Raw genomic sequence first — 23,320 nt, forward strand, 5'->3', positions numbered from 1 at the left:
TCTTTTATCACGTTTGTCGTGCTTCCGTTCGTATAGGTGTGTACATATATTTTTATGTGCGTGGGTGTATTATTTGTTGTTGGCGTTGTTCTTTCCTCCACATTTTCTGCCATTCGGGGTAAACCCCATGGGTGTGAAGCAAAGTTTGCGCTGGTCAAAATGTAACTTTTAACAGTTGGAGCTTTGGGCGAAAGCCACTTTCTCGGTGAGGTGGGCCGTCCACTTAAGTGTTTGTTTTCTCCCGTTTTTCCCTTAAAATCAACCCGTACGTGTTGCCCATAGCCTGTAACGCAAACGCACGGAAGGGGGAAAGGTTATGCAAAATGCGGCCCCAGGCTGATAGAAGCAGCTTCCTACACGCCCCAGTGACGGCCGTGTCTGTCAGTTCATCGTGGTTTTGCCTCGCGGTTGGGCACCGTGTGCTGGCCTCATCGGTCGATGATGACATGGACCACGGCAGTGTATTTGTAGTTACAGAACTCCCTAATGGTGCGGTGATCACCGCCTTAGAGCAGCACAGAATGAGTTGCATTGCCACAAATGAACTCATCACTTCAGCTGTTGTAATCGGAAGTGCGGATCGCGTGTACGCTGCTCCTCTGTATCGGAATGAGCTGCGTGAGGGAGCCCCCCCTGCAGCGAAGCCGCACAACAGTGTGTTGTTGCTGTCGCTCAATAATTTTGCGCGGGTCCTGTACATCCAAAGTCTTGGAGACGTTGCGGCCATTTTGGTGCTAACGACGCTCAACTCGGCACACGTAATCCCTGAACAGCACTTGATGGTTGGCTGGGACGCTTCTGCGGGGGTCGCAAGGAGGGAGGAGAGTCAAGGAATCGTGTTGAGACGCACCGTGAAAGGACTGGGAATTGCCTTAGCCGCATCGGCTCTGATGACTGCGGACAGATACAACATCCTGATTTTCACCGGTACGTACGCCGGGGGAGTTGCTGTGTGGAGCGTTCCTATAGCGAGCGCGGAGCAGCAGCTAAGAGGAATGGATGATGGTACTGAGTCACTTCCCGTCCTCTCGCGTATCAGTGCCCACAGCCCCGGTTGTGCTGTGTTTGCCGTGAAGGCAGTTGCGATAGGTGGTAGCGGAGAGCAGCGCAACGGATCTGCGGTCACTTCACGCATTTGCGTGGCCACTTGTAGCGATGATCGTACTGCCACAGTATATGTCTCACATAGCGATCATTCCGTCGGGGAAGACACGTGCACTGCGAGCCATTATCAGTTAACGGAAAAAACGAGGTGGGTTTGTTGCTGGCGCGGGAGCCGGGCGGCGCTCGCCCGCAGGCGCCTGTTTGACATATCCATTCTGCCGACGCGGACACATTCAAGAGTTGTTGTTGCTACAGGTGGTGAAGACGGTACTGTGAATGTCTTGTGCTTTAACCAGGGGGAACTAGAAGCGGCGGAAACACCGTTGAAGCCTCAAACTATTCATTGTCGTACCCACCAGCATGAGGGTAGCGGGGTGTACAAGGTAGCTCTAGTGGAGCACGCTGTGAGCAGCGGATATGTGACTGCCGTCGTCTCTTGTGGATTCGATGGGTGCGTTTATTACACAAGGCTCCAGCCGTCAGAGTTGCGAAAGGCAACACTTATCCCGTGCACCCCCATCAAGCAGAGATGCCATGTAAGGGGGCTGCATTGCGACGATAATGGAACGTTGTTGGCGTGCACGGAGGATGAGTTTATCATTATTCATTTTCACAAGGGGGACACATCCCCGCACGAGCAGCGTTTCCCCCTTCCTACAACTTGTTCGGGCAAAAAGGATGTACCGTCATGTCTTAGTGCCATCACCTCCTTGTCGCCTCCACTGGTCCCGTCGAACAATTTTGCACCAAAGCACATCGCACTTATAGGTACAACGGGGGGAGGCGTATATGGAGTTCTGTATGGCGCATGGTATTCAAATGCAGCAGAGAAGGAAAATGGAGGTAGAGCTCCGACTACTGTGGTGAAGTTGATGACATCATCCTCCAAGGTGCTCTTTGTTCGAGGATTACAGTATCAACAACACCTAGTCTTGGCTACTGTCCATGCGGGTGGTCAGCTTGTCGTCTCTGCGTTTGAGAATATTTACGAACGTTCAACTGAATGGCTTTCTGCTGTCTGCGCGGGTACGCACACTACCGCCCTCACTCTGCGCCTCATGAAACGGACTTTACGACGAGAGTGTCTCTGTATACTCACTGGTGATGATGAAGGTAGCCTCTATATTCACACAGTGGAGCCGGGCGAGTCACAGGAAACTCAGCCGCTGGCGTGGCGGGACCGCCTCTTTCAGTCTCCGGTAGCGGCTGTTGACACCGAAGAGGTGGTCTTGCCAACGAGTAATTCTGAAACACGGGTCACGGTGTTATCGCATCAGGGTGAATGGCGAGCATTAGTTGTGGACAGCGATGATATTCTGAAAGTAGATATTCGGTCCATCTCCTGTCCACTGCTCCTGCCGTGGCGTGTCTCCACCGTTCTGGCCTGGAGCAATGGTGCGGCAAAGTGTGGAAAGGGCAGCAATGACCTGAGTTTCGCGGTGACATTGTTTGGTACAGATATCACCGTCTTTTCCAGGCGCTCGCAGATTAGTGGTTGGCACCCCATTGCCCAGTGTCATGAGGTGCGAGCCCCGCGGTTGCTAACAGCAGCCGTTTCGTCAGGTGTAGCAGCCGATGGAGCGGAGGGAAAAGGGCAGTACGCCTATGTGTGTCACTGTTCAAATGGAAGGGAAGGAGAATGGTGCGAGTACAACCCAGAAAACTCTTCGCGACTCTTGTACGGTGGTGTGGCAACGGGTCGGGATTACAACACAGTTATTGTTTTACCAGAGCCGGCCGCATGCATACTTTGTGGAGCGGAGCAATCCACAGTAAGTGTACTGAGCCTTCCGTCGAAGGCCACTAACGCCATGGAGACACCACAAACCCTCTCAGGACCGCATGAGTCCAATATACTCGGAATGTCGTATTGTAGCATTGCCGATGGATCGGTGACTTGCGGTGAGGAAGTCCGGTTTGTAACCGTCGGCAGCCTCGCCACTGTTGCCGTTTGGGAGTGGTCGGTCCGCCACAGCTGGCGTGTAATGGCCCACATGAATGTGAGGCAGCAGCGGGTGAGGGGCAACGGCGACTCCGCTGTTGACGGCCCTACAGCCACCACCAGCCAGTGTGTTCCGCGGTTTCTTTCAGTGTGCACAACAGCAAAAGACATCGTCGTTGGGGGCAGCGACGGTGCACTGAGGATATTTGGGTTCACCTCCAAGCTGATACTTCGACAAAAAGTGGTGTTGGACCCTCAAACACCGCGACCCGTGACTGCCGTGTGTGCCCTTAGCATAATGGGGGGGCTCGTCATAGCGGGTGACACTGGTGGGGCGCTGTGTGTGTGCTGTGCTCAAAAAGGAGAGGTATTATCAAGAAGGGTTTGGAAGAAGGTGGCTGTCGACGCCCTTTCGGTTGAGAAACAAGAGCGGAGAGAAGGAACTGGAGCCGCATCGTGGCGTGTGCTTGCGGCGATGGACTCTGGTGATATCGTGCTTGTGCGTGCTTCAACGCAGGGAATAGAGACGTTGAGTTCTGTGCGCGTGGGGTTAACGGCGGGTCGGGGGGTGAGTTGGATAAATTGTGGGGAAACGGAAAGCATGAAGGAGCACGATGGGATGGCAGTTGCGGTGAATGATGAGCGGCTCACTTTTCTACAGATTAGGGGGGACGTTTTCCACGTAGCAGGAGAGAGGCGTGTAAACGTCCGCGGGGTCAGTGGGCTTGCCATCGACCCATCCGCATCACCGCCAGATATGTGCGTGGTGGTGGGTCAGGGTGTTGAGACCGTACCGTTACGATGGGAATCATGCTTCGTTGCATGATTCATTTCTTTTTCACCCCTTAATCGTTCTAACGTTGATAGCTTAATATTTACCGGACCGCAAACTGTGTTGTGCTTCTGGTGAAGCTTCGTTGCCGTCTTGCCTGGGCGAACCGGTCTCTGCATCACAGTTAATTCTTGCTTTCGTGAGTTTTGTTTGATGATAAATACGCCCTTTGCACTCCCGTTCACTACCTCTCATCGCCATCTTTTCCACCCTTGCATAAACACCTCGCTAAGTGCCGCCAACGTCTAGCTCAGGTCCCAAAAGCGAGCGCCACGAATATCGCGGGTGGCACAAAACCTATTTGTCCGGTCACTTCGCCGTGGATGTGTTACTGCCGTAACTTTTCTTAAAAAGAGAGACAGCAGCCGCAAAACGGTAGGAGAGAGAGAGAGAGCGAGAGGTATCAGAGGGAGAGCACAAAGATAAATCTCAGCATCACAAGGAGCTTAGCTACCACACATAGATGGTGTACAACAAAGTGCTGCGAGCTTTAGTTTGTCGCGCTGCTGCATATAACCGTCCCTTCAACAGCCACGACTCCCTGCTGATATTGAAGTCTCTCCACACATTGCGGTACCGCAGCAGTGAGGTAAAGGTGATATGTGAGAAATGCGCCTTCGCGATAGCCTCCGCGCACATCTCCGTGCCGGTGGAACGTGTGATTGAGGCTCTGAATGCCCTCACTTCTCTTCAAGCGGGAAGTAAACCAGTGGTGTGGGAACGCTTAGCAGCGCGGTTGTTGGAAGTAACAACAAGAACTGCCTCCCCACAGGCTGTGCAAAAAGCCGCTGTGGTGGTTGTTAAACTGGGCAGGCGATATGGTAGAAGGGATGTAGCAGAGCACATATTTGATGTACTAATGGAGCTGCTGCCTCTGTACCCACAGGATGTAGCGCTGCGGCTAGCCGTCATTAGCGTGTTTCCATACACTGTTTCCAACAACGGCAGTGGTGCGGTAAGCATCGGGGGACAAATTGAGGGAAACACGCGTGTGGATGGAGTTCTCAATGCGGCCCTCCACTTAGTTGAGACTGGGACTCTTCGTACTGTGCGAGGTAACAGTGCACTACAAGCGCTCCACATGTATCCTGTTATAGCGTGGTGTTGGAAGGAGTCGGGCATCCACGGCTGTCAAGTAGGCGATGAATTAGCCAATCCCACAGGCGGTAAAAAGCAGGGTCTGTGGGCAGATCCATGGGTGAAAGTGAAGAATGCTTTTTTTGAAGATCTACGTTTACACACCGTCGTTCCAGGCGGTTATGCTCAGTTTCTGCACGACTTCCTTTCGTCATGTGCCAGAAAGGGCGATCAAAGTAACGACTACCAATTCACCCTTAAACTTCTCGGTGTGGCCCTGCACAGGGACTTCAAGAGGGCGTTGAACTCATACGACGTGGCCAAAATGGCGACTGTAGTAAGCGGTGAGGTTCAGAGGCACGGCAGGTATTTGGAAGAAACGCAAAGGGGTGAACAGAAGGATCAAGGGGTTGTGCCTCCAAGAGACGAAATTAGTATGATGTTGCTTCGAGTTGTGGAGAGCCTTGTAGAACAAGTGCAGTTCTTTTACAATACTTCTTGGTCATGTCGAAACCAAGTCGGTAACACTGGCAATCGTGTCGACCAAGTGGTCATTGGTGCTGTGTGGGGAGCGGTGCAGAAGTTGGTTTGCACTCTTCCCGTAGAACCAACAAAGGTGAAGGCGCTGATGGAAATGCTGGTCGGCCTGACCAGCGACACGGCTGGTGATCTTCAGAGCGTATGGTCGTGGGTGTTCTACTCCATGAGTATGTGTGCGCGCACCCCTGTGTTTACAGAAGAGCTTAGTCAGGCGGCTAAGAAGGTTGTGAAGGAATCTTCCATTCTTCGGAACGGAGATCACATGTTTGAACGCCATCCGTTCACAATGCGATCTGCCGTCCAGGCCCTCTACGCGGTTGCGTTGTGGGTGCCGGATGGGGTGACAAAAAAGGGTGCAGGAGAAAAACAAATCAATGAGGGTAATCCTACTCACTGGGGTCCTGCGCAGTTGCTAGCGGATAAACTGGTGAAGCAACTGGAGCAGTGCCGCTACAAGGAATATCTCGCGGATGACCTACCAATGCTTCTTCGAGCTCTTGTCAACCTCACCGAAGCCGGCATCCTTGAGCCAAAAGAGCATTCGTCGGCGCTCAAGTTGGTTGAGAATGTGCTGTATTATATGAAAGGCTTACGCGATGATGGGTGGTGCCACAGGCATGGTATTAACGTTTGTTGCAGTCTTGTGTCACTTGGTGAGTATCTACTCGGCAACGAATTGGTGACAGACGTTGTCAAATATCTAGCGAGTGGAATGTCCGTTTCTGTTCCCGAGAACCTCGAAGAGCTCCGCCGACTATTGAGGTGCATGCTCTCACTTAAGCATAGCGTCCCTCCTGCCGCAACCGATGCAACGACGGGCCTCAGCAGTAGTTCTGTAACACTTTTTAAAGCCGTCGCTGACTGCATCCTTCCAGTTGTGGTAGAAACAGTGCAGCGCATCTGTGGTGCCAGTAAGAGTAATAGCACGGGAAAGAATATTTCTCTTGCTCTCAGCGTTACTGAGCTCGCTTCCAAACTTGGAGCCACTCTAACATTCACGTTTTCTGCTAACAAAGTCGGCGAAATCGTTGCCAACGGTGATTTATGCTCGTCACGAACGGTCGTTGAGCTAAACGTCCCCGCTCTACTTGAAAAGGTTCAGATGACAGCAGCAGATTCAGCACATATGCTTTACTTGATTAGCTTTGCTTTGAGTAGTGTAACCGTCTCTCAGAAAATGTGCAGAGAGTCCAAATCGTGCATACTACGGCTTCGTCAGGCCGCCATTAGCGATAAACCACCAGGTAGCATGCGCGTGGAGACCTTAGTGCACCTACTTCGAGCAAATGCTAAGCTGCCAGTGTCTAAGATTCTGTTTGATGAAAGGGATCTCCTGACCATAATGGAGGCTGTGTGTTACCATCTAACGTCCTATCGCGAAAAAACAGCGGTGTTGAAACGTGGCGGAGATGCGGAAAGGGTCGTGCACGCGCTGGTCTACTCGCAGGTGCTTCTGCGGCTGAAGCGTACCCTGAAGAGTTACGCAGGTTTGATGGAGACAGTGAGTGACATACTCAGTAAGATGGAAGCGGAGCAAACGGAAACGCCCGAGACATTGTTTCAGCTGCGTCTGTTATGTGATGCTGGGGAGATTGTGTGGTGACATGGAACACAATTAAAATCCGGCTACTGTGCCATCATAGATGCGTAAGAATAAAGGGGGTTTGGGACACCTGCAGGTACGTGCGCACAAGTCACTTCTGTTTTTTAAAAAACTTACTTCGTTCGGGCCCCCGTGCCGTCCCTTCCTTAATGTCTTATTCATACAACCGCTTTTATTTCACCTGAACTTCACGTCATGCACTTGCTGCTATTTGTTTATCGCTTTTTCCCCCTAAACGTGGAGTCCTTCAGCAGAAGGGAATTGAGGGGGGGGCTGGGGCAGTTTCTTTACCGACCCCAAAATAACCTAACGAGGAACGAGAAAAAGGAAAAGAGAAGGAAGTAAAACCTTAACTGCAACGAAGCACGGTGCTACTGAGCAGAAAGAACAAGTTATTGTCACCACACTTTCTTCTTTTTTTTTCCGGATAATGTCAAGTTCGCGAAAACGCCCCCGCGAGAGTGGTGTTGGTGATTTACACATCACTGTCGAGGCCCAACAAGCAGACGGTATTCCCCCCACAGCTTGTGCCCGACATCTTTCGTTGCTTTTGCAGCAGCGTCAACAGCAGCGGCTGCGACTTGCCGCGGCCCCTCTTTCTTTCAGCTATGCACCCGTCACTGTCCTTTCGCCATGGCAGCGGGTGACTCTGTCCTCTTTCCAGCGTCTGCACGGCAGTGAACAGGATGAACGTCACGCCGTCGGCCTCCGCCGCGCGCTCCAGCGGGATCTCGGGCGATACATGGAGGACACGAAACGCCGTGAAGAGCGCATTCGAGCGGAGCAACGGGAGGCACGTGCAAGGCTTGGGGCTAGACTCTCCACCGCTGTGGGGAAATTGTGGTCGAGGCGTGGGGACATTTTCCAGCAGCTCCTGGCGGTCGAGTTTGACGAGGTGAAACAACGTCGGGCGGAGCAACGGCAGGAAGATCTGTTGCGGGAAGCTGAAAACCTCACTCGCACGCTCTTGGAAAGCATCTTTTCCGATGTGAAGTGTAACGATAAAGATGATGGGGGGAGAGGTGGGAACATCAGTGAAAATGTGGTTGCACTTCTGGAGGGCGGGGATGAAACAAATATAAGCTGTGGTGCACAGCTGGAGACCTCACTGTCATTACTCGATACTCAAGGGGGCAGCAGGCAGCTGCGTGACTATCAGCGCTCCGCTCTCCGTTGGATGACAAACCTGTACAGCAGGGGGCTGAACGGTATTTTAGCTGATGAAATGGGGCTTGGGAAAACTATTCAGACAATTGCATTGCTTGCTTACTATGCTGAGTACAAGAACGACTGGGGACCTCACCTTATTGTCGTCCCCACAACGGTTGTGTTAAACTGGAAGGCGGAATTCCAGCGCTGGTGTCCGGGTCTTCAGGTCATTGTATATATGGGCTCAAAAAAAGAACGACATCGGGTGCGACAGGGGTGGATGCAGGAGGATGCATTTAATATTTGCATTACCTCGTACAACCAGGTGGTGAAAGACCGAGTGGTCTTTCGCCGGCGCCCATGGGGATTCCTCGTCCTTGATGAGGCGCATCAAGTTAAGAACTTTATGAGCAAAAAATGGCAATCTCTCTTTGACCTTCAGGTCGAATATCGGCTGCTGCTGACCGGCACGCCTCTACAAAACTCTATAATGGAGCTTTGGTCTCTTTTTCACCTGCTCCTTCCGTCCGCATCGGCGTTTAGCTCCGATCAGGAGTTTCGCGAGTGGTTCAGTAATCCCATGGAGGAAATGGTCACGGGGCGCGCCGCCCTCAACGAAGGTATCGTGCGTCGGCTGCAGGCTTTGCTTCGACCTTTCATGCTTCGACGACTGAAAAAGGACGTGGAGGCACAGCTACCCTCCAAGACGGAGAAGGTCGTCATGTGCCGACTATCACGGCGACAGCGAATGCTCTACGATGATTATATGCAGCTGGCAGAAACGCGTGAGCGAATTAGCGGTGGGGCGCGCGGCGTATTGGGAGTTTTATTGGCACTCCGTAAGGTCTGCAATCACCCAGATATGTTTGAGGAGCGGCGAACCGTTACGCCAATGGCCTTAGACCATCAAAGTGAGATTGTGATTGAAGTCCCACGAGATGTCTTGCTTCGTGGAAATAACTACAGCGGCTGTTACAGGTTTCAGAAGTGGAGGTTATGCATCGACGATGTATCCCTCCCTTCCCAAAGAGGAGAACCGCATGACGTGGCACGTGTGGAGGACGGCACCTTATTCGACGATTCCTGGTTACATTGCACCAAGTTGTATGTACTGACAGTAGATCATTGGTGGAGGATGCAAGAACAGGAAATCAGTCGGTACATCGCCAGATACTCGACTGATAACTTCCATTGGCCATCTGATGTGCCCCGGATCCCGCCAGGGAACGAAGGGTTGAGTGAAGACATCATGTCGGTGATACAGAACTACGTAGAGGAAGAAATGATGACGACGGACCAACGCCGACGTATGACAACTACCATACAGGTAGAGCGGTATCATAGAATGAGTGCTTCAGTGTGTGTAGGGTACCCAAATTGTCTTCACATTGCTCTCCCATTCCAGGAACAAGAGGATGTGCGATGGGGCGAAGGGAAATGTTGCGCTTTGTCGCACTTACCAAGGGGATTGAGGCCGACGTTGAGACAACGCGTCAACGCTGTTCTCCCCATAGCGTTTAAGGTTGCTGTCTACGTACCAGCCGCGGTAGCCGCTCGACCTCCGCGGTTGCACTGTCGTCTACCGGTGGCCCATTATCAGTCATTCCGCGCACACTGCCGAAGGAGCCTTGCTCCGTTGCTTGCCATAGCTTTACCTCCACCAGCTTCGCAATTTTCTCGTAAGACGAGTAATCGCGCAAACTTATTTGATGCTTCGCCCTTTCTTTACGAGCTTTGGCCACTCTACGTCCGTCGTTGCTTCAGCTTCCCAGACAGGCATCTGCTTATTCACGACTGTGGCAAACTGCAGTTCTTGAAACACTGCCTCAAGCAGCTGAGGCGGGAGGGGCATCGTATGCTTATATTCACACAGTTTGTTCACATGCTCAACATACTGGAACGCTTTTTAGCCCTTATCGGTTTGCCATACCTGCGTATTGATGGTAGCACGCAGCCGGAGCGGCGCCAGGCATACGTCGACTGGTTCAATGAAGATGAACGCATTACGTGCATGATTTTGTCCACCCGCTCGGGCGGCATCGGACTCAACCTGACAGGAGCGGATACGGTGATTTTCTACGACAGCGACTGGAACCCTACAATGGATCTCCAAGCGCAGGACCGTTGCCACCGCATAGGACAAACAAAGCCGGTGACAATATATCGGCTTATCAGTGAGCATACCGTGGAAGAGAGTATTTTGCAAAAGGCACGCGAGCGGAAGAAACTCAACAATGTGGTCATCCGTGGAGGGCAGTTCCATGCCATGGCAAACGTGGATGACGTCTATGAAGACACTAGTGCAGCCTTAGCTGCACTGTCGAATCCCGTGCAGTTGCGAAGCTTTTTCCACGATTTGGATGAAGACGCCACTGTCGTGGCGGACGACCCTCTTCCAGGCAACGGACACCAGGACAACGGTGGACGCTGTGACATTAAGGAAGGTAGCGGAACAGAAAACAACGAAGCAGTGGACATCCGTGTGGAAATGATGAGACTGGAGGATCAAGAGGATCGCGAGGCACAGCAGAATGTGGAGGAGGAACTGCGCAAGCTTGAGGAGCAGAAGCGGAACGATGAAGAGGAACTTGGTGATGAAGATAAAGATGAGGAGGATGAGGATGAGGACGGGCACCCACAGCAAAGGAGAGGCGAAGGAAGAGAGGAAGGGGAAATGATGGCAGACCCGATGGTTGCCGTCAGCCTCATGTCGGGACGCGGATCGCCCGCTGTGCTCCAGAAACGACGTGACATATTGAGGCGTCAGCGGACTCCCCTCGACCAATTGCTGTCGCTGCAGTACGCTGTTTGCCACAACGTCGAAGCGCGACGGCGTTACGCTGGGTTGTGTGAAAGTTACGCACGGCAAGTAGGTGAAGATGAGTTGCCTCTATTTACGGAAACATTTAACTCGTAATTCCAGCGAAGGAAAAAGGAGAGTGCCCGAAGAGGGGTGTGAGGTTCCGAGGGCACGGTCTTGCGATGCCTTGTGCTCCTCCCGCTCGTCGTTTTGTATGTTTTTACAGGTACCCAGCTTATTTTGCCATGAACGTTCATCGGGACGAACAAAACGGCGGGTTGGCGCATGCACCGGAGAGTTTGTCGGTTGTAGGTCATCGATCCAAGAAGCCGGAGCTGGAAATGATTTCGGAATACCCGAGGGCGCACGTAATGAGACGTGACCCCGAGGTATGCGTTCCGGGCGGCGTTTTTAGCGGGCCTCGGCGCTACAACTCACTTTTGTCTTCGGTCCTGGATCCGTTGTGCGCTGCAACACGGACCCTATCAATGTCCGCCTGTCCTCCTGTATTTGCACTGCTTCACCCTGTATCGCAAGTCGTGGCCGTTTAATAATGAAGTGCCATACCGCGACGCATTTCGTTGAGTGTGGCTTGGCCCTGGAGCCCGCTTGACTTACAGTGTGGCTCCTTCTGTTTTTTGGGGACAAAAACGTAAAAATCCCACCTCCCCCCCCCTCATGGTTCTGTTGTACCCGAATTTAAGACGCGTTTGCACGTGTGAAGAACGTATGTGTGACGGTTTTCCGAATAAAGGTCTCTCTATCCCCCCTTCTCCTTTTGTAACCACTGTTCCGGTTGTTCCCCTGTATGCACGGTAGTGAGGGAAACGTGAACCGGTGCACTGGTGAGTCGTGCATTAGTAAGAAAGGGAACCATAGTAGCAGCGCAGGCATATAGATTGAAATGGAAGTGGCATTCACCATTTCGCCGGGAGAACGGCAACATGTGGAATATCTTGCAGACCTATTTGCAATTATTCTCGCGATTGAGAAAGTGGAGAAGGCCACGTTACGCGATATCATTACGCAAGAACAATACAGTTCTACCATTACACGGTTGTTAGACAAGTACAAGTCTACTGTTACCTACCTCGAACAAAGTCGCAATCCGTTCTACTCCACTATTGACTCGTTTTGGGAGAACTACGGTTCTAGGTGTCCCGCTGCCCGCACGCGCATTCAGCTTTCGTTTGATGACGCCAAGCAACAACAACAACAGCAGCAAGACAGTGATGTTAATGGTACTGTGGATCCTAGGCTAGTGCTAGAGTGTGGTCAGCACTTCATTACACTAATGGATTCGCTAAAACTACAACAAACGGCGGTTGATCAGTTGTACACGTTACTTGCAGACCTTGTGCGTGGCTTGCAGCGGCTTGGTGTCACAGATCAGAGCTTCTTTCACCGTCTTACGACGTGGAAAGAAAAGTTTGATACCATGAATGCCTCAGACGAACTGAGTGAACGGGACACACGCGAGTTTGCGTTTGTTTTGGAGTGTGGCTACCAGGCCTTCCACGCGTACCTTAGCGAGTCATCTGCGCGACGGCCAAAGGCGTAACGCATCTAATGGGCTGTGAAAGCATTAGGTAGAATTAGTCAAGGAGGAAATTGCTGAAGCCTAAGTTGGAGGATTGGAGGTTTCCTTTACAGACTTGGGCGTTACACTTGAGGTGTGGAGTTAGCACAGATTCATTGATATCGTTCTCTTCTTTCGATGCACAAGCGTCGTTGCCGTCAAGTAAGAAAATAAATCATCCTGGCACTTTTGGTACTCCACTCGTTTTTTTTGTTAAGTCCACAAAGAAAGTAGAAAGGGCGACCATTGCATGTCACGCTACATCCCACCACACCGAAAACGCGCCAGTGAAGTTGAGAGCGGCAATAGTAAAGGCCCTGGAGATGAGACCGTCCAGCACGAGGCCTGGCGGGCACTAGGCCGCAGCATCACAGGTATTGTGAACAGAGTGAGCGGTGAAAATGTTGAATTATCGGCAACAGAGCTGTTCCGTGAAAATATAATTCGCGGTCGCGGGCTGCTCTGTCGTAGTCTTATGCGGGCGCAGTTGGTCAACCCTGACATAACAAACGTGCTTGCAGCACTTGTAAGTCGCGTGAACAAAGAGGTCTCCACTGTCGGGGCCCTACTATGCAAGCGGCTCGTGGTACAGTGGCGGCGGCTACATCGGCGAAAAGACTGGGAAGGCTTGCGATGCGTAAGTCGTTTCATTGGGTGGTTGTACGTGTTCAATATAGTAAACGTGGAGGTCGTCTATCAAATCATGCTCACACACCTTACGGCGGAGCCGCGTACTGACGATGACGTTGACCAAGCGGCCTCATTGTTCCGTGAGACGTTCCGCTCCATGTCACAGCGTGCTGTCTCCGAATTCCACATGCACGTGCTGACGCCTATCCGTGACCTACTTGCAATGGACAACGACGAGTGGCGGCTCTCAGCGCGTGCCCAAACACTACTAGAGGGATGTTTACACGAAGTACAGCAGTGGGAGCGCGTGAAACATTCGATGAGTATAATCCCGGAGCACCTCCTTTTAGTGGATCCCACAGGACAGAACTGCCACGAGGTGGACTTGGAGGAAGTGACGGAAGCAGAAACAGAGGAAAAACTTGACCGCTTCGTCTACGACTCGGAGTATGAAGCCCACGAAGAAGCTTATGAGAAGGTGCGTTGCGCAATTCTGGGCGATAACTGGGAGGCGGAGTTGTTGGAGGGGATCGTTGCCGCAGAAGATGCTGATGAAGAGGAAGAGGAGGGGGAGGGAGCGGAAGAACAAGGGGAGACGCAAGGCGGTGTTGACCCATCTAAACAACTTATTGATGAGCGGGAGCGGCAAATTCGCAGGGAGGTGTACATGGCGATGCGTAGTAGCGTTCGGGCGGACGAAGTGGTGCACAAGATACTGAAGTCCATTCAACCGGATGCGGAACGTACCGTGTGCTTTATGGTGATAGAAGGCTCTTCTGAGGAGACCTCCTACAGGAAGATATACGGTATGGTAGCAGAACGACTGTGTAAAAGCAACACGAAGTTTCAAGGATATTTTGCAGAGGCGTTCCGTCTGCGGTACACGCGTGCCGAGGATCTAGAGGAAAAACAGATCGAGTACACATGCAAAATTTATGTCCACTTACTCAGGACGGATTCACTCCCATGGCACAAGTGTCTTTCCGTACTTGATATTGTTGAAAACAACATGTCACAGCGTCTAGTCATTCAGTGGCTTCTACAGGGGCTTGCAGAGGCAATGGGAATGCGTGCACTCATAAAGAGGTTTGAAGACGACAAGGAATTGAGAATCAGCACACACAAACTCTTTCCCATAGACTCAAACACTTCCGAAGAGGAACTGGAGCGGGCGGTTAATATGTTTGAGGCAATGGGGTTGGGTGACTTGGGAAGTAAAACAAGAGGACGGCTGGAAGAGATCCGCGCCGCAAGACGAGCGAACAGCAGTCACCATTACTACGGGGCTTCGGGTGATCCTAGTTATTGTGACAATCAAAAGAAACCCAGCAAGCGACTTCGCGATGGCGCACTGGAGTACGCGTGAGTGAGAATCTGTCATGACTTGTGGAGGCCAACTTTCGTATGTGGAAAAGAGGCAACTTTTTATTTTTCCAACAGTACTGCATTAACGTGCAGTGTTGTCTAAAACCGTAAGGGTTTCGGATGGACCCTTTTCCCTTCGAGTTAAAGGTTAGGGATAAGGAAATTCCCCATAGGATGATACCGCGCACTCATGCAGCGTTCGTTTACTTTGGTGTAACTTGTTGTGGAGAGCACTGGCGTTGTTTCTTGTGTTGTTGTTTGCGCTGTTTGACGGGCTCTTGATCACTAGGCAAAAACAATTTTTTTTTCTTAACTGTACTTCTGTCTGTTGTAAGACGAATAAATTTTAGATATTTGAATTTCCTGAAATAATATATTACGGGTAGTTTAGAAAAGGCAAACTTACAAAAAGAAAATAAAGAGAGGAAAACAACACTATTAGACAGCACCGTACCAGTTACATACGCCTAAATATTTTATTTGGTAAACACATATTTAGAAGAAAAGAAAGTGTGTTTCGGAAAGGAAAGAAATTTGTCAAGGGGAAAGTCAAAGTCATAATAGTAACCTATTGAAATGCAAGCCGACACATTTGCTTATGCGCGTGTGGTCGTGCGAGTTCGGCCCTTCACCGACGAAGAGGCGAAGGTCTGTCCTGAGGACAGTCCCGTTCCGCGGGAAATTGTTGTTTGGGATGGAAACAGGACCTTAACAGTTCTCGATGCTACCAACGAGTTTCTACCACGCAAAAACGGAAAGTTTGAAGTGCAAAAAGTGATGTGGTCTTTTGTGGACGACTACCAACCAAGCGCGGTGGTACATAAACAAAAGGATGTTTACGACGCAATTATGAAACCTGCTATTGGGCGTATCCTAGACGGGCAAAACACCGCGTTTTGTGTAATGGGAGGGGCGGGGAGCGGGCGTGTGTATTCTCTCTACGGCAATAGCGTCGATGGATTAGAGGGCGGCATTCTTCCACGCTTTACTGACGAAATATTGGCCGCCTTCAAGCGCGAAAAGCGGGAGGACAGCACTGTCAAGTGCCAAGTTGAGGCAATTGATGTGTCCAACGAGACCTATGTGGATCTGCTTTCGCCAAAGCGTAAACCCGGGGCTAACGCTCAACAGGAGTACAAACTCGTACTTGATCCAGTGGAGGGTACCAAACTTCAGGGGGTGACGCGCGTTGATGTGCAAAAACCGGCCGACATGCTAAACATAGTGAGGCAGCTGTCGCAAGTGGTGCCCAAGCGTAACTCCTGTCACACTGTCACTCTACGCATTGTTGAGTCCTTTCAGTTCACTGATCCCGAGCAAGGTCAGGCAGTCACAATGTCACGTCGCGTAAACGTTCTTTTTGCCCTTTTGCGGAACATGCCGCTCGGTTTCCAGCGCTGCGTTGACATTGCTGTGGAGCGTGACAGTGGTGAGAACCCTTTGGGGAAGGTGCCAACACGCGACACGGCTTTTACGAAGCTCTTCCCTGACTTACTGCAGCACGGCTACCACTTGAATTTCCTTTGCTGCGTCAGCCCCTTCTATGAGCATGTCCGTGAGACGATGCAGACGCTTACAGTAGCAACGAAGTTATCGAAACTGAAATGCAGCCCGAAGCGCTCACAAGATGAGGCACTGGTTCAACTGCGAACACTGGCTGCAGAGGTAAAGAATCTTAAGTCCGAGATGGTAAAGCAATCAGAGTCCACGAAGATTGTACAAAATGAACTCAATGCACGTGAATTGGCGTTGATGAAGCAGGAAGCCGCCCACCATGAATGCCGGAACAAGTTGTTGGCATCTTCAGAGAGATTGAGCATAGCAAGGACAGCGTTCAAGTTGAATGTGATCCGCACGGCAGTGCATCGCAAGAAGTTCCAAGATTCGGTGAGCAAGTTAAGGCGGGCTTTGGCGGATGTGGAGGTGGAAAAGGACAAAGCGGACGCCAATATGGTTGCGGCATCCCGTGAGACGGGGGAAATTGAAAAGAGGATACTGCACACAAATAGGCAAATCAAAACTCAGGAAGAAGTTAATGCTGTGTGCGAGGAAAAGGTTCAGAAGCGGGTTGATGGCGAAACGAAGTTGAAGAAGATCCTCGCATTCTTGAATGCATCTCCCGAGGAGAGGTTGCGCCTAATCGAGATGGACGTGGAGGCCAAAGAGCAAGGGCGGGCTGAAGAGGAGCAGCTGGAAAAGGAAATGGCAAAGATCACAAAGGAACTTGAGGAAATGGAGGCACGTTGCCGGGCTATCGAAAAGGAATTCGAATCGGTGCATCAAAAGGAGGGGGTAACCCGTGAGAAGGTGGACCTAAAGGCGAGACTCAGCAGTATGGAAAAGGATATCGCGGGAAAGGAAGAAGAAAACAGGCAGCTGAGGATTCAGGCCGAGACTAAGTCTTCAGGATGCCAGTGTGTTACCATGTAAGCGCGTAGACGTTTGCTGTACTCCTCCATACCGTTTCCATGGTGCATCGTTCAAACGTCCAAGCCAGAATCCGTTAATACACCCCGCGGTTTGCGGGTGACATACTGCGCGTGGGTCCACATGATATACCCACCTGCTTTTGTAATTATATACGTGTGTGTGTGTGTGTGTGTGTGTGTGTGTGTGTGTGTATAAATTAGGAAGTGGCAGCTTTGGTTGGTTGGTGAGTGAAGAAAGAGGAAGGGAGGTTCGTTGGAAGGAAATTATTCATCGCCATTTCCAAGTCTGTAAACACAGAAGAACCTCACGGCCACCACCATAAAACTCGTATCTGAGATATTTGTTTCCAGATAGAACTACTGTATAAGAAAGAGAAATAACAAGGTCCGTTCTTTTTTTCTATTTCTACTATTCAATAGGACAAGAAAACGGAGCACCGTGGGCCCTTTCGGAGTCGAAGGGATGACAGTTGACGACGGTAGAGAGAATATAGCAAGGGGAAAATAGATGAGCAGTGGGTCGCGGCGCAAGCGTCAGGAATGCAACCCACACACCAACATCATTTGTGTTTTCGGTGGTTAACCAACTTCAACCGTTTCATGCGTAAACTAAAAAAAAAAAACGGCCGCGGTCGTAAATGGAGGAAGCGTGTCGAAGGGTAAAGGGGAGCTACCACCAGTCTCAGGGAAGGGAAGAAAAAAGAAGATGTTTTGGAGGCGTTGAGAAAGAACTGAGGAAGTAAAGTGGGTCTCTTGTTCTTTTTTTTTTCATTTTCTGCTTGTTTGTTTGCCGCCAAAAATCAAAAAGGTATGAACCACTGCAGAGTCGAAGGTGGTGCAGGAGAAATAAAGGAGTGTACATGGCCACGAACTTGTACATCAATTCACATCGACGTCCCATCGGTTCGGAATCGTTTTCTCTTCTATCTTTGGAAACGTCTTCCTTACTTGTGTATTTTTTTTTTCAGAATTTTCGGCCGTTATCATTTTTTCTAGTCTTGTTCGTCCATTTCCCCCCTTCTTTGATATCCCACTCTCTGTTGGTTGATTTTGTTCCGTCACCTCAACAAACATTACGTGGTCCCTCACACCCTGCAAGCCTACGGAAAACTCGATAAATATGATAAAGTTGGTATTTTTTTTTTCTTGCCCTCTTCCTCTTTCGACTGGCAGACTTAACAAGGGTTACGATTAGAAGGGTTTATATTAATACGTGTGCGTCTTGTGTATTTGATAGGCTCATTTTTCATCAACTGGTGGCTGCTTGTTCGTTTGTTTGGTGTGAGGAAATGCGACTCTGGGGGTTCCTCATGTGGACTCTGGAAAGTAACTCATGTTACTGATGGGGAGGTGTAATACTTGCCCTCTGTTGTAGTTTGCCTCTTCCGGTTATTCGATCCTCGGGCACTTCCCCTGTGGCGTTTCCCTGACCTGGGGGAAATGAGAAGCTGTGAGAAGATTTGGACTGGTGAAATACAAAAAAAAAATTGGTTAAAGGAATGGAAGGCGACGGTAAAACAAGTAGAGAAGAAGCCGCTTCCGTGGATGCCGGAGTGCTGTACGGATTTCGTTTTCAACCCACTGTGTGCACTTATGTATGCACGCACGTAGGAAATGTTTGTTTGGTAAAGAATGAATCTGTTTCGCCCTTTTCTCCTTCTCGTTTTGTGTGACTTTAACCAGGGAAAAAAGGGGGGAATCGAAAAGAAAAAAGAGAAAAAAGAGGGAAAACAAAAAGAATGGTGCTCCTCTCTGTTCTGGATAAAGCAAAGGACATGGCTTCGCGTCTTCTACCAACGCCTTACCTGGAACTTGTAGAGGAGGCCACTGAACCATGCTTAAGTACTCCTAAACTATCGGCTGTGACGCTGCTATGCGACAATGCCAATACGCGGGCGGAAAGCGTGGCCGATGTTGTGCGGGCTGTCCGCCGCCGCATCGCCAATTCTGATCCAACTGTGCAGTATCTCACAGTTATTGTGCTGGAGTCGCTTGTCAAAAATTGTAACACGAAGTTGCACACGGAAGTCGCTGCGCAGAAAGGCATTGTGAAGGAACTGTACAACATTGCCACCCGCAGCGCTACCAGTGAGAAGGAGTGCTTAGCGAAGGAAGCAGCTTTGGCGCTCATTCTTAATTTCTCTGTTTGGTTTGCAGGGCATCCCAACAGCCGGTTAAAGTTCTTGACGTCAGTCGCTGAGGCTGTTCGACGGGCTGTAGGGCCCAATGCATTTGATGGAATCCAGCCCGACATTGATACGCGACTCTCCATGGCAGTAGGCCCAACGGGCCAGCGCACCCGTCCCCCGGCGAAGCAACCGAACAAATCAATACACCATCCACCAGAAACTGGACTCCCGCCGGGAGCACACGTGGTAGACGCAATTGGCATCGTTTTACCAACGGACGAGGAGCTAGGTACCATGCTTGACGTATGTATGACCCTTGCAGAATACCTCAATGACATCAAAGTGAACGAGGACGGAAGTGTAGAAATGGATGACGTTATCGAGAGTATTCTCAGTAGTATACGCAGCAGCAATAAACTAATTTTATTGATCCTTGGTTCTGATCTGAAGCCGAGTAACAGGGAAATGCTTGTGGATGTTTGCAACAGCCAAAATAATCTGATGCAGCGCCTGTCCAAGCGGGCACCTTCACAAGATACACGACAGGGCGGCACCACAGCACAATCGACTTCAGATTCACTGTCGGGGGCCTCGGTGGCTGCGACCGCTAAAACGCCATCAGCAAGTTCAAAAATGACGGCGGCAAGTGCAGCAAAGCCAAGTGCCCCACCCGAAACCCCAAAGGAGCAGCCGGTGAAATTGTTGGGCGCATCTCAAACAGTGAAAAGGCCAGTGAAGCCAACAGGGGGTGAAAGTGCCGCACATCCACAAAACCCTCTTGACCTACTTGACGACCTATTCCCGGCTGCGCCCGCCCAGGCTCCTGCAGCGGCACCGCCGGCAGTTGAGGCGGTGGGAAAGGGAGCAGAAAATAACTGTGAAGATATGTACAGTAGTGAAGAGGTTTCTGAAGAAAGAAACCGGAAACCGGTTAAGCACGTTTATACCGATTTTGAAGACCTTTTGGCGCGACAGGCACCAAAGTAGTGTTAGCAATAACTCTCCACTGGGTGGGTAGTACACCAAGTATACATGATATTAGCATGGGTAGATTTGCGTGCGTGCGTGTTGGGTCGTTTTACGTAATGCAAATATGTTCAAGATCCTTTTCGTCTCAACTGGCATTTCGAATCAAAAGACAAGGGGGAAAAAGCAAAGGAAGGAGATGGCGCAACCAGATCCTCATTTTTTGTTCCTGAATTTGTACCGGTGGTTTGAACGTAAGTGGAGCGTTGTCGCAAGCTCTGGTCCCATGCGTTTAGTGCAGTTTTTAAGTATGGTACCGTTTTGTAGCGCTCGCAGGGCTCTAAGCATCATTTTTGTGGATACCACTACGCGAAAAAAAGGAAGTTGTTATGTGTTTTTATTTCCACTCCCGCACACTAGCATCAACATCTTTATCGTGCAGTGGTTACCTATGTTATTTCTTTTTTTTTTATTAGTGTCAGTCCTACTATTTATTCATTTTTGCAACTATCAGGACTAACTGAGCTTGGCTCTGCAATCTCACGGCGTGACGGTCCACATCTCCTTTCCTGTGTAACTAAAGGTAAAAGAAAAGGTCAATACAAGGCACTAACACGCATTCCTAACTCAGAGAAGGACAGCAATTGGAGTCTCATCGTTCCACAAAAAAAAGGGGGCGTAGAGAAAAGCGACGGTGCTTTAAAAGAAAGGAAAGAAGATGGGTCCCAGTGAGTACGATGAGTTGGAGAACATCGTCGAACGCTGTAGCGCAAGAGGCCCAAACACATGTGGGTGGAAAATCACTATGACAGAGGACATACACGATGAACCGGACCGTCTCAATGGCTACCCATTTGCTGACCACAACGGTATCGGAGTGCGGTTATCTTACACCAAAGGAAGCATCACGGTCCGGGCTAATGTGAGTTCGAACCCCAAGACCACATGGTGTGATCTTCTTCCTACTCTCAAATGGAGGCGAGACGCGCATGGCGCCCAACATACCTTTTTCCTCCACATGGCCGCAACGCCCAGGTTTACGTACACATTGCGTCACCCGGAGTTTTTTATCACATCGGACACAAATCTGGTGGATGGGTTTGTCTCCAGATGCACAGCAACCACACGCATATCACCAAAAAATCAGGTGGGTGTGTCATTTACGTATGACCCCAGCAGAAGTGGTTTGAAAGACTACACGTTTCTTTTTGCACGGGAGGCGTGTGCCGCCGTGCTCGGTGGTGACGTCGTGGCCAAGTATAACGCCACCCGCGGTATAGGCCTTCACCTTCGTGTTCCGACGAACGCATACACCAGTGCGGTTGTCTTGGCAGAAAAGCAGCGGTTCATAGTGGGAGCAGAGGCTCGCTCATCCTGCGGTGCTCAGATGTTAATGAATATAAACCTAGTCGACCAGAGGGCTGAAGTGGCTCTTTCGCGATTCTTTGGCCCAGTCTGGCAAGTGGCACTCAACTACTCAGCAGTTCTGAACAAGCCTACCACTGGGTATATTTCGACAGTGTCCCCGCGGTTTGGTATTGTTTTCACAGGAAGGTGAAATACGATACGGAACACAACAAGAAGGAAGGCGAAAACAGCAAAGTGGAAAACTGTGTTTTTCAGAACAAAACAAATTTCTCTACGACCAAGTATTGTGAACCGCAATATTCCCTAAGGCACCTCATGAGAAACGTGAGAATGGAACATTTTAGTGCAAGGAGTTTACGTTTCTAAAACGCGATGTCAGGAAGGAAAGAAACAATACTCAGAGTCAGCGTCCGAGTAAATATCCCATCGCATGATAAGGATTATTAAATCTACGACGCAAACGTTGCCTCAATCGGAAGCAGAAGTATAAGCGCGGGTCATAACATCCACACGAGCTCAGATAAACAACACAAAGTTTTCAAACGGAAACAAACCACTGACACAAGGTGAAAAAAAAAGCGAATTATCCCGTCGTGACCTTATTTTCCTTGTGCTTTCACCCTTCTCTCCCTCTCTTAGTTCCAAAGCATTACGCAACTCCCACACACGCAATATGACCTCCGTCTCGTCCGGCGCTAAGGTCCTCCGAATGAAGGAGAGCGACGTGCAGAAGTTGCTCGCCATGCACTGCCACCTCGGCACGAAGAACAGCAGCAGCGCCATGAAGAAGTACATCCACGGGCGCACAAGCGACGGCACAAATATCATTGATATCCACATGACGTGGGAGAAGCTGATCCTTGCCGCCCGTGTGATCGCTGCGGTGGAGAACCCACAGGATGTCACCGTCTGTTCCACACGCCTATTCGGGCAGCGCGCCATCTTCAAGTTTTCCCAACTCGTTGGGACATCGTTCCTCGGTGGCCGGTTTATTCCCGGTACATTCACCAACCAGATCCAGAAGAAGTTCATGCAGCCACGCGTTCTGGTTGTCACGGATCCCCGCACAGACCACCAGGCCCTACGTGAAGCGAGCCTTGTCAACATCCCCGTCATTGCTTTCTGCGACACGGACGCACCACTGGAGTTTGTTGACATTGCCATCCCGTGCAATAACCGTGGACGCCATTCTATCAGCATGATGTATTGGCTGTTAGCCCGGGAGGTGCTGAGGCTCCGTGGCACCATCCCACGTAGTGTCCCATGGGAAGTGAAAGTGGACCTCTTCTTCTACCGTGACCCTGAAGAGGCATTGAAGCAAGAGGAGGCCACCGCCGCAGCTGAGGTCCATGAAGAAGCTGACGAGGGTTATGGATGGGTGGAGCGCGACAACACATGGGAGCAGTAAGCGAATTGTTGCCTTGGGACAAGCACAGTTGTTTAACATATATGTCTTGGTTGTTACCTCCGTATAATTTTTAATTTTTTTTCTTTTCGGTGACCGCGTGCGGCATCGCTAACTTTAGGGAGGAATGAGGCGCTGCGCATTCGAAGGTGCTCTGCCGCTGAACAATGACTGCCTCATGACACTATACAACCAACACCTCATTATTGCCCTAAGCGTCGTTTGACAATATTGCATCTCCTCTACAATACCTGTTTCTGTGTGATATTTTGTATCTGATGTTATATTTCCTTCTTCTTTTCTCTTAACTTCCTTCATTTCCGTACCATCTATTGCAGCGACAAACCCAGGGCAGCGCCAACGGGTGGTGAGTGAGCACTGGACCCTGCCTAGAGGCCACTC

At 50.5% G+C, this 23,320-nt stretch overlaps 9 protein-coding genes across 9 annotated transcripts, besides 1 other annotated feature; all 9 read left to right on the forward strand.

The window, feature by feature from the left end:
- Positions 1-323: 323 nt before the first annotated feature.
- Tb11.01.2480 (hypothetical protein, conserved) lies at positions 324-3,872 on the forward strand (the record flags this gene model as incomplete). Its single annotated transcript, XM_824042.1, has 1 exon — positions 324-3,872. The coding sequence occupies one exon, from the start codon at positions 324-326 to the stop codon at positions 3,870-3,872; it is 3,549 nt and encodes a 1,182-aa protein (XP_829135.1).
- A 469-nt stretch (positions 3,873-4,341) lies between these two features.
- Positions 4,342-7,098, forward strand: Tb11.01.2490 (hypothetical protein, conserved; the record flags this gene model as incomplete). Its single annotated transcript, XM_824043.1, has 1 exon — positions 4,342-7,098. One exon carries the CDS (start codon positions 4,342-4,344, stop codon positions 7,096-7,098), a length of 2,757 nt encoding a protein of 918 aa, XP_829136.1.
- Positions 7,099-7,528: 430 nt separating this feature from the next.
- Positions 7,529-11,164, forward strand: Tb11.01.2500 (SNF2 DNA repair protein, putative; the record flags this gene model as incomplete). Its single annotated transcript, XM_824044.1, has 1 exon — positions 7,529-11,164. One exon carries the CDS (start codon positions 7,529-7,531, stop codon positions 11,162-11,164), a length of 3,636 nt encoding a protein of 1,211 aa, XP_829137.1.
- Positions 11,165-11,951: 787 nt separating this feature from the next.
- Tb11.01.2510 (vacuolar sorting-associated protein-like, putative) lies at positions 11,952-12,608 on the forward strand (the record flags this gene model as incomplete). Its single annotated transcript, XM_824045.1, has 1 exon — positions 11,952-12,608. One exon carries the CDS (start codon positions 11,952-11,954, stop codon positions 12,606-12,608), a length of 657 nt encoding a protein of 218 aa, XP_829138.1.
- A 268-nt stretch (positions 12,609-12,876) lies between these two features.
- Positions 12,877-14,622, forward strand: Tb11.01.2520 (hypothetical protein, conserved; the record flags this gene model as incomplete). The annotated part of the gene is made up of 1 exon (XM_824046.1): positions 12,877-14,622. The coding sequence occupies one exon, from the start codon at positions 12,877-12,879 to the stop codon at positions 14,620-14,622; it is 1,746 nt and encodes a 581-aa protein (XP_829139.1).
- Positions 14,623-15,197: 575 nt separating this feature from the next.
- On the forward strand, positions 15,198-17,051 carry Tb11.01.2530 (kinesin-like protein, putative; the record flags this gene model as incomplete). Its single annotated transcript, XM_824047.1, has 1 exon — positions 15,198-17,051. One exon carries the CDS (start codon positions 15,198-15,200, stop codon positions 17,049-17,051), a length of 1,854 nt encoding a protein of 617 aa, XP_829140.1.
- A 153-nt stretch (positions 17,052-17,204) lies between these two features.
- Positions 17,205-17,242: a microsatellite.
- A 1,547-nt stretch (positions 17,243-18,789) lies between these two features.
- Tb11.01.2540 (hypothetical protein, conserved) lies at positions 18,790-20,166 on the forward strand (the record flags this gene model as incomplete). Its single annotated transcript, XM_824048.1, has 1 exon — positions 18,790-20,166. One exon carries the CDS (start codon positions 18,790-18,792, stop codon positions 20,164-20,166), a length of 1,377 nt encoding a protein of 458 aa, XP_829141.1.
- A 697-nt stretch (positions 20,167-20,863) lies between these two features.
- On the forward strand, positions 20,864-21,703 carry Tb11.01.2550 (hypothetical protein, conserved; the record flags this gene model as incomplete). Its single annotated transcript, XM_824049.1, has 1 exon — positions 20,864-21,703. One exon carries the CDS (start codon positions 20,864-20,866, stop codon positions 21,701-21,703), a length of 840 nt encoding a protein of 279 aa, XP_829142.1.
- Positions 21,704-22,186: 483 nt separating this feature from the next.
- Tb11.01.2560 (40S ribosomal protein SA, putative) lies at positions 22,187-22,921 on the forward strand (the record flags this gene model as incomplete). The annotated part of the gene is made up of 1 exon (XM_824050.1): positions 22,187-22,921. One exon carries the CDS (start codon positions 22,187-22,189, stop codon positions 22,919-22,921), a length of 735 nt encoding a protein of 244 aa, XP_829143.1.
- Positions 22,922-23,320: the final 399 nt, after the last annotated feature.

This window comes from Trypanosoma brucei (genome assembly GCF_000002445.2).
Source record: "Trypanosoma brucei brucei TREU927 chromosome 11 chr11_scaffold01 genomic scaffold, whole genome shotgun sequence".
In the NCBI taxonomy this organism is placed as follows: Eukaryota; Euglenozoa; class Kinetoplastea; order Trypanosomatida; family Trypanosomatidae; genus Trypanosoma; species Trypanosoma brucei.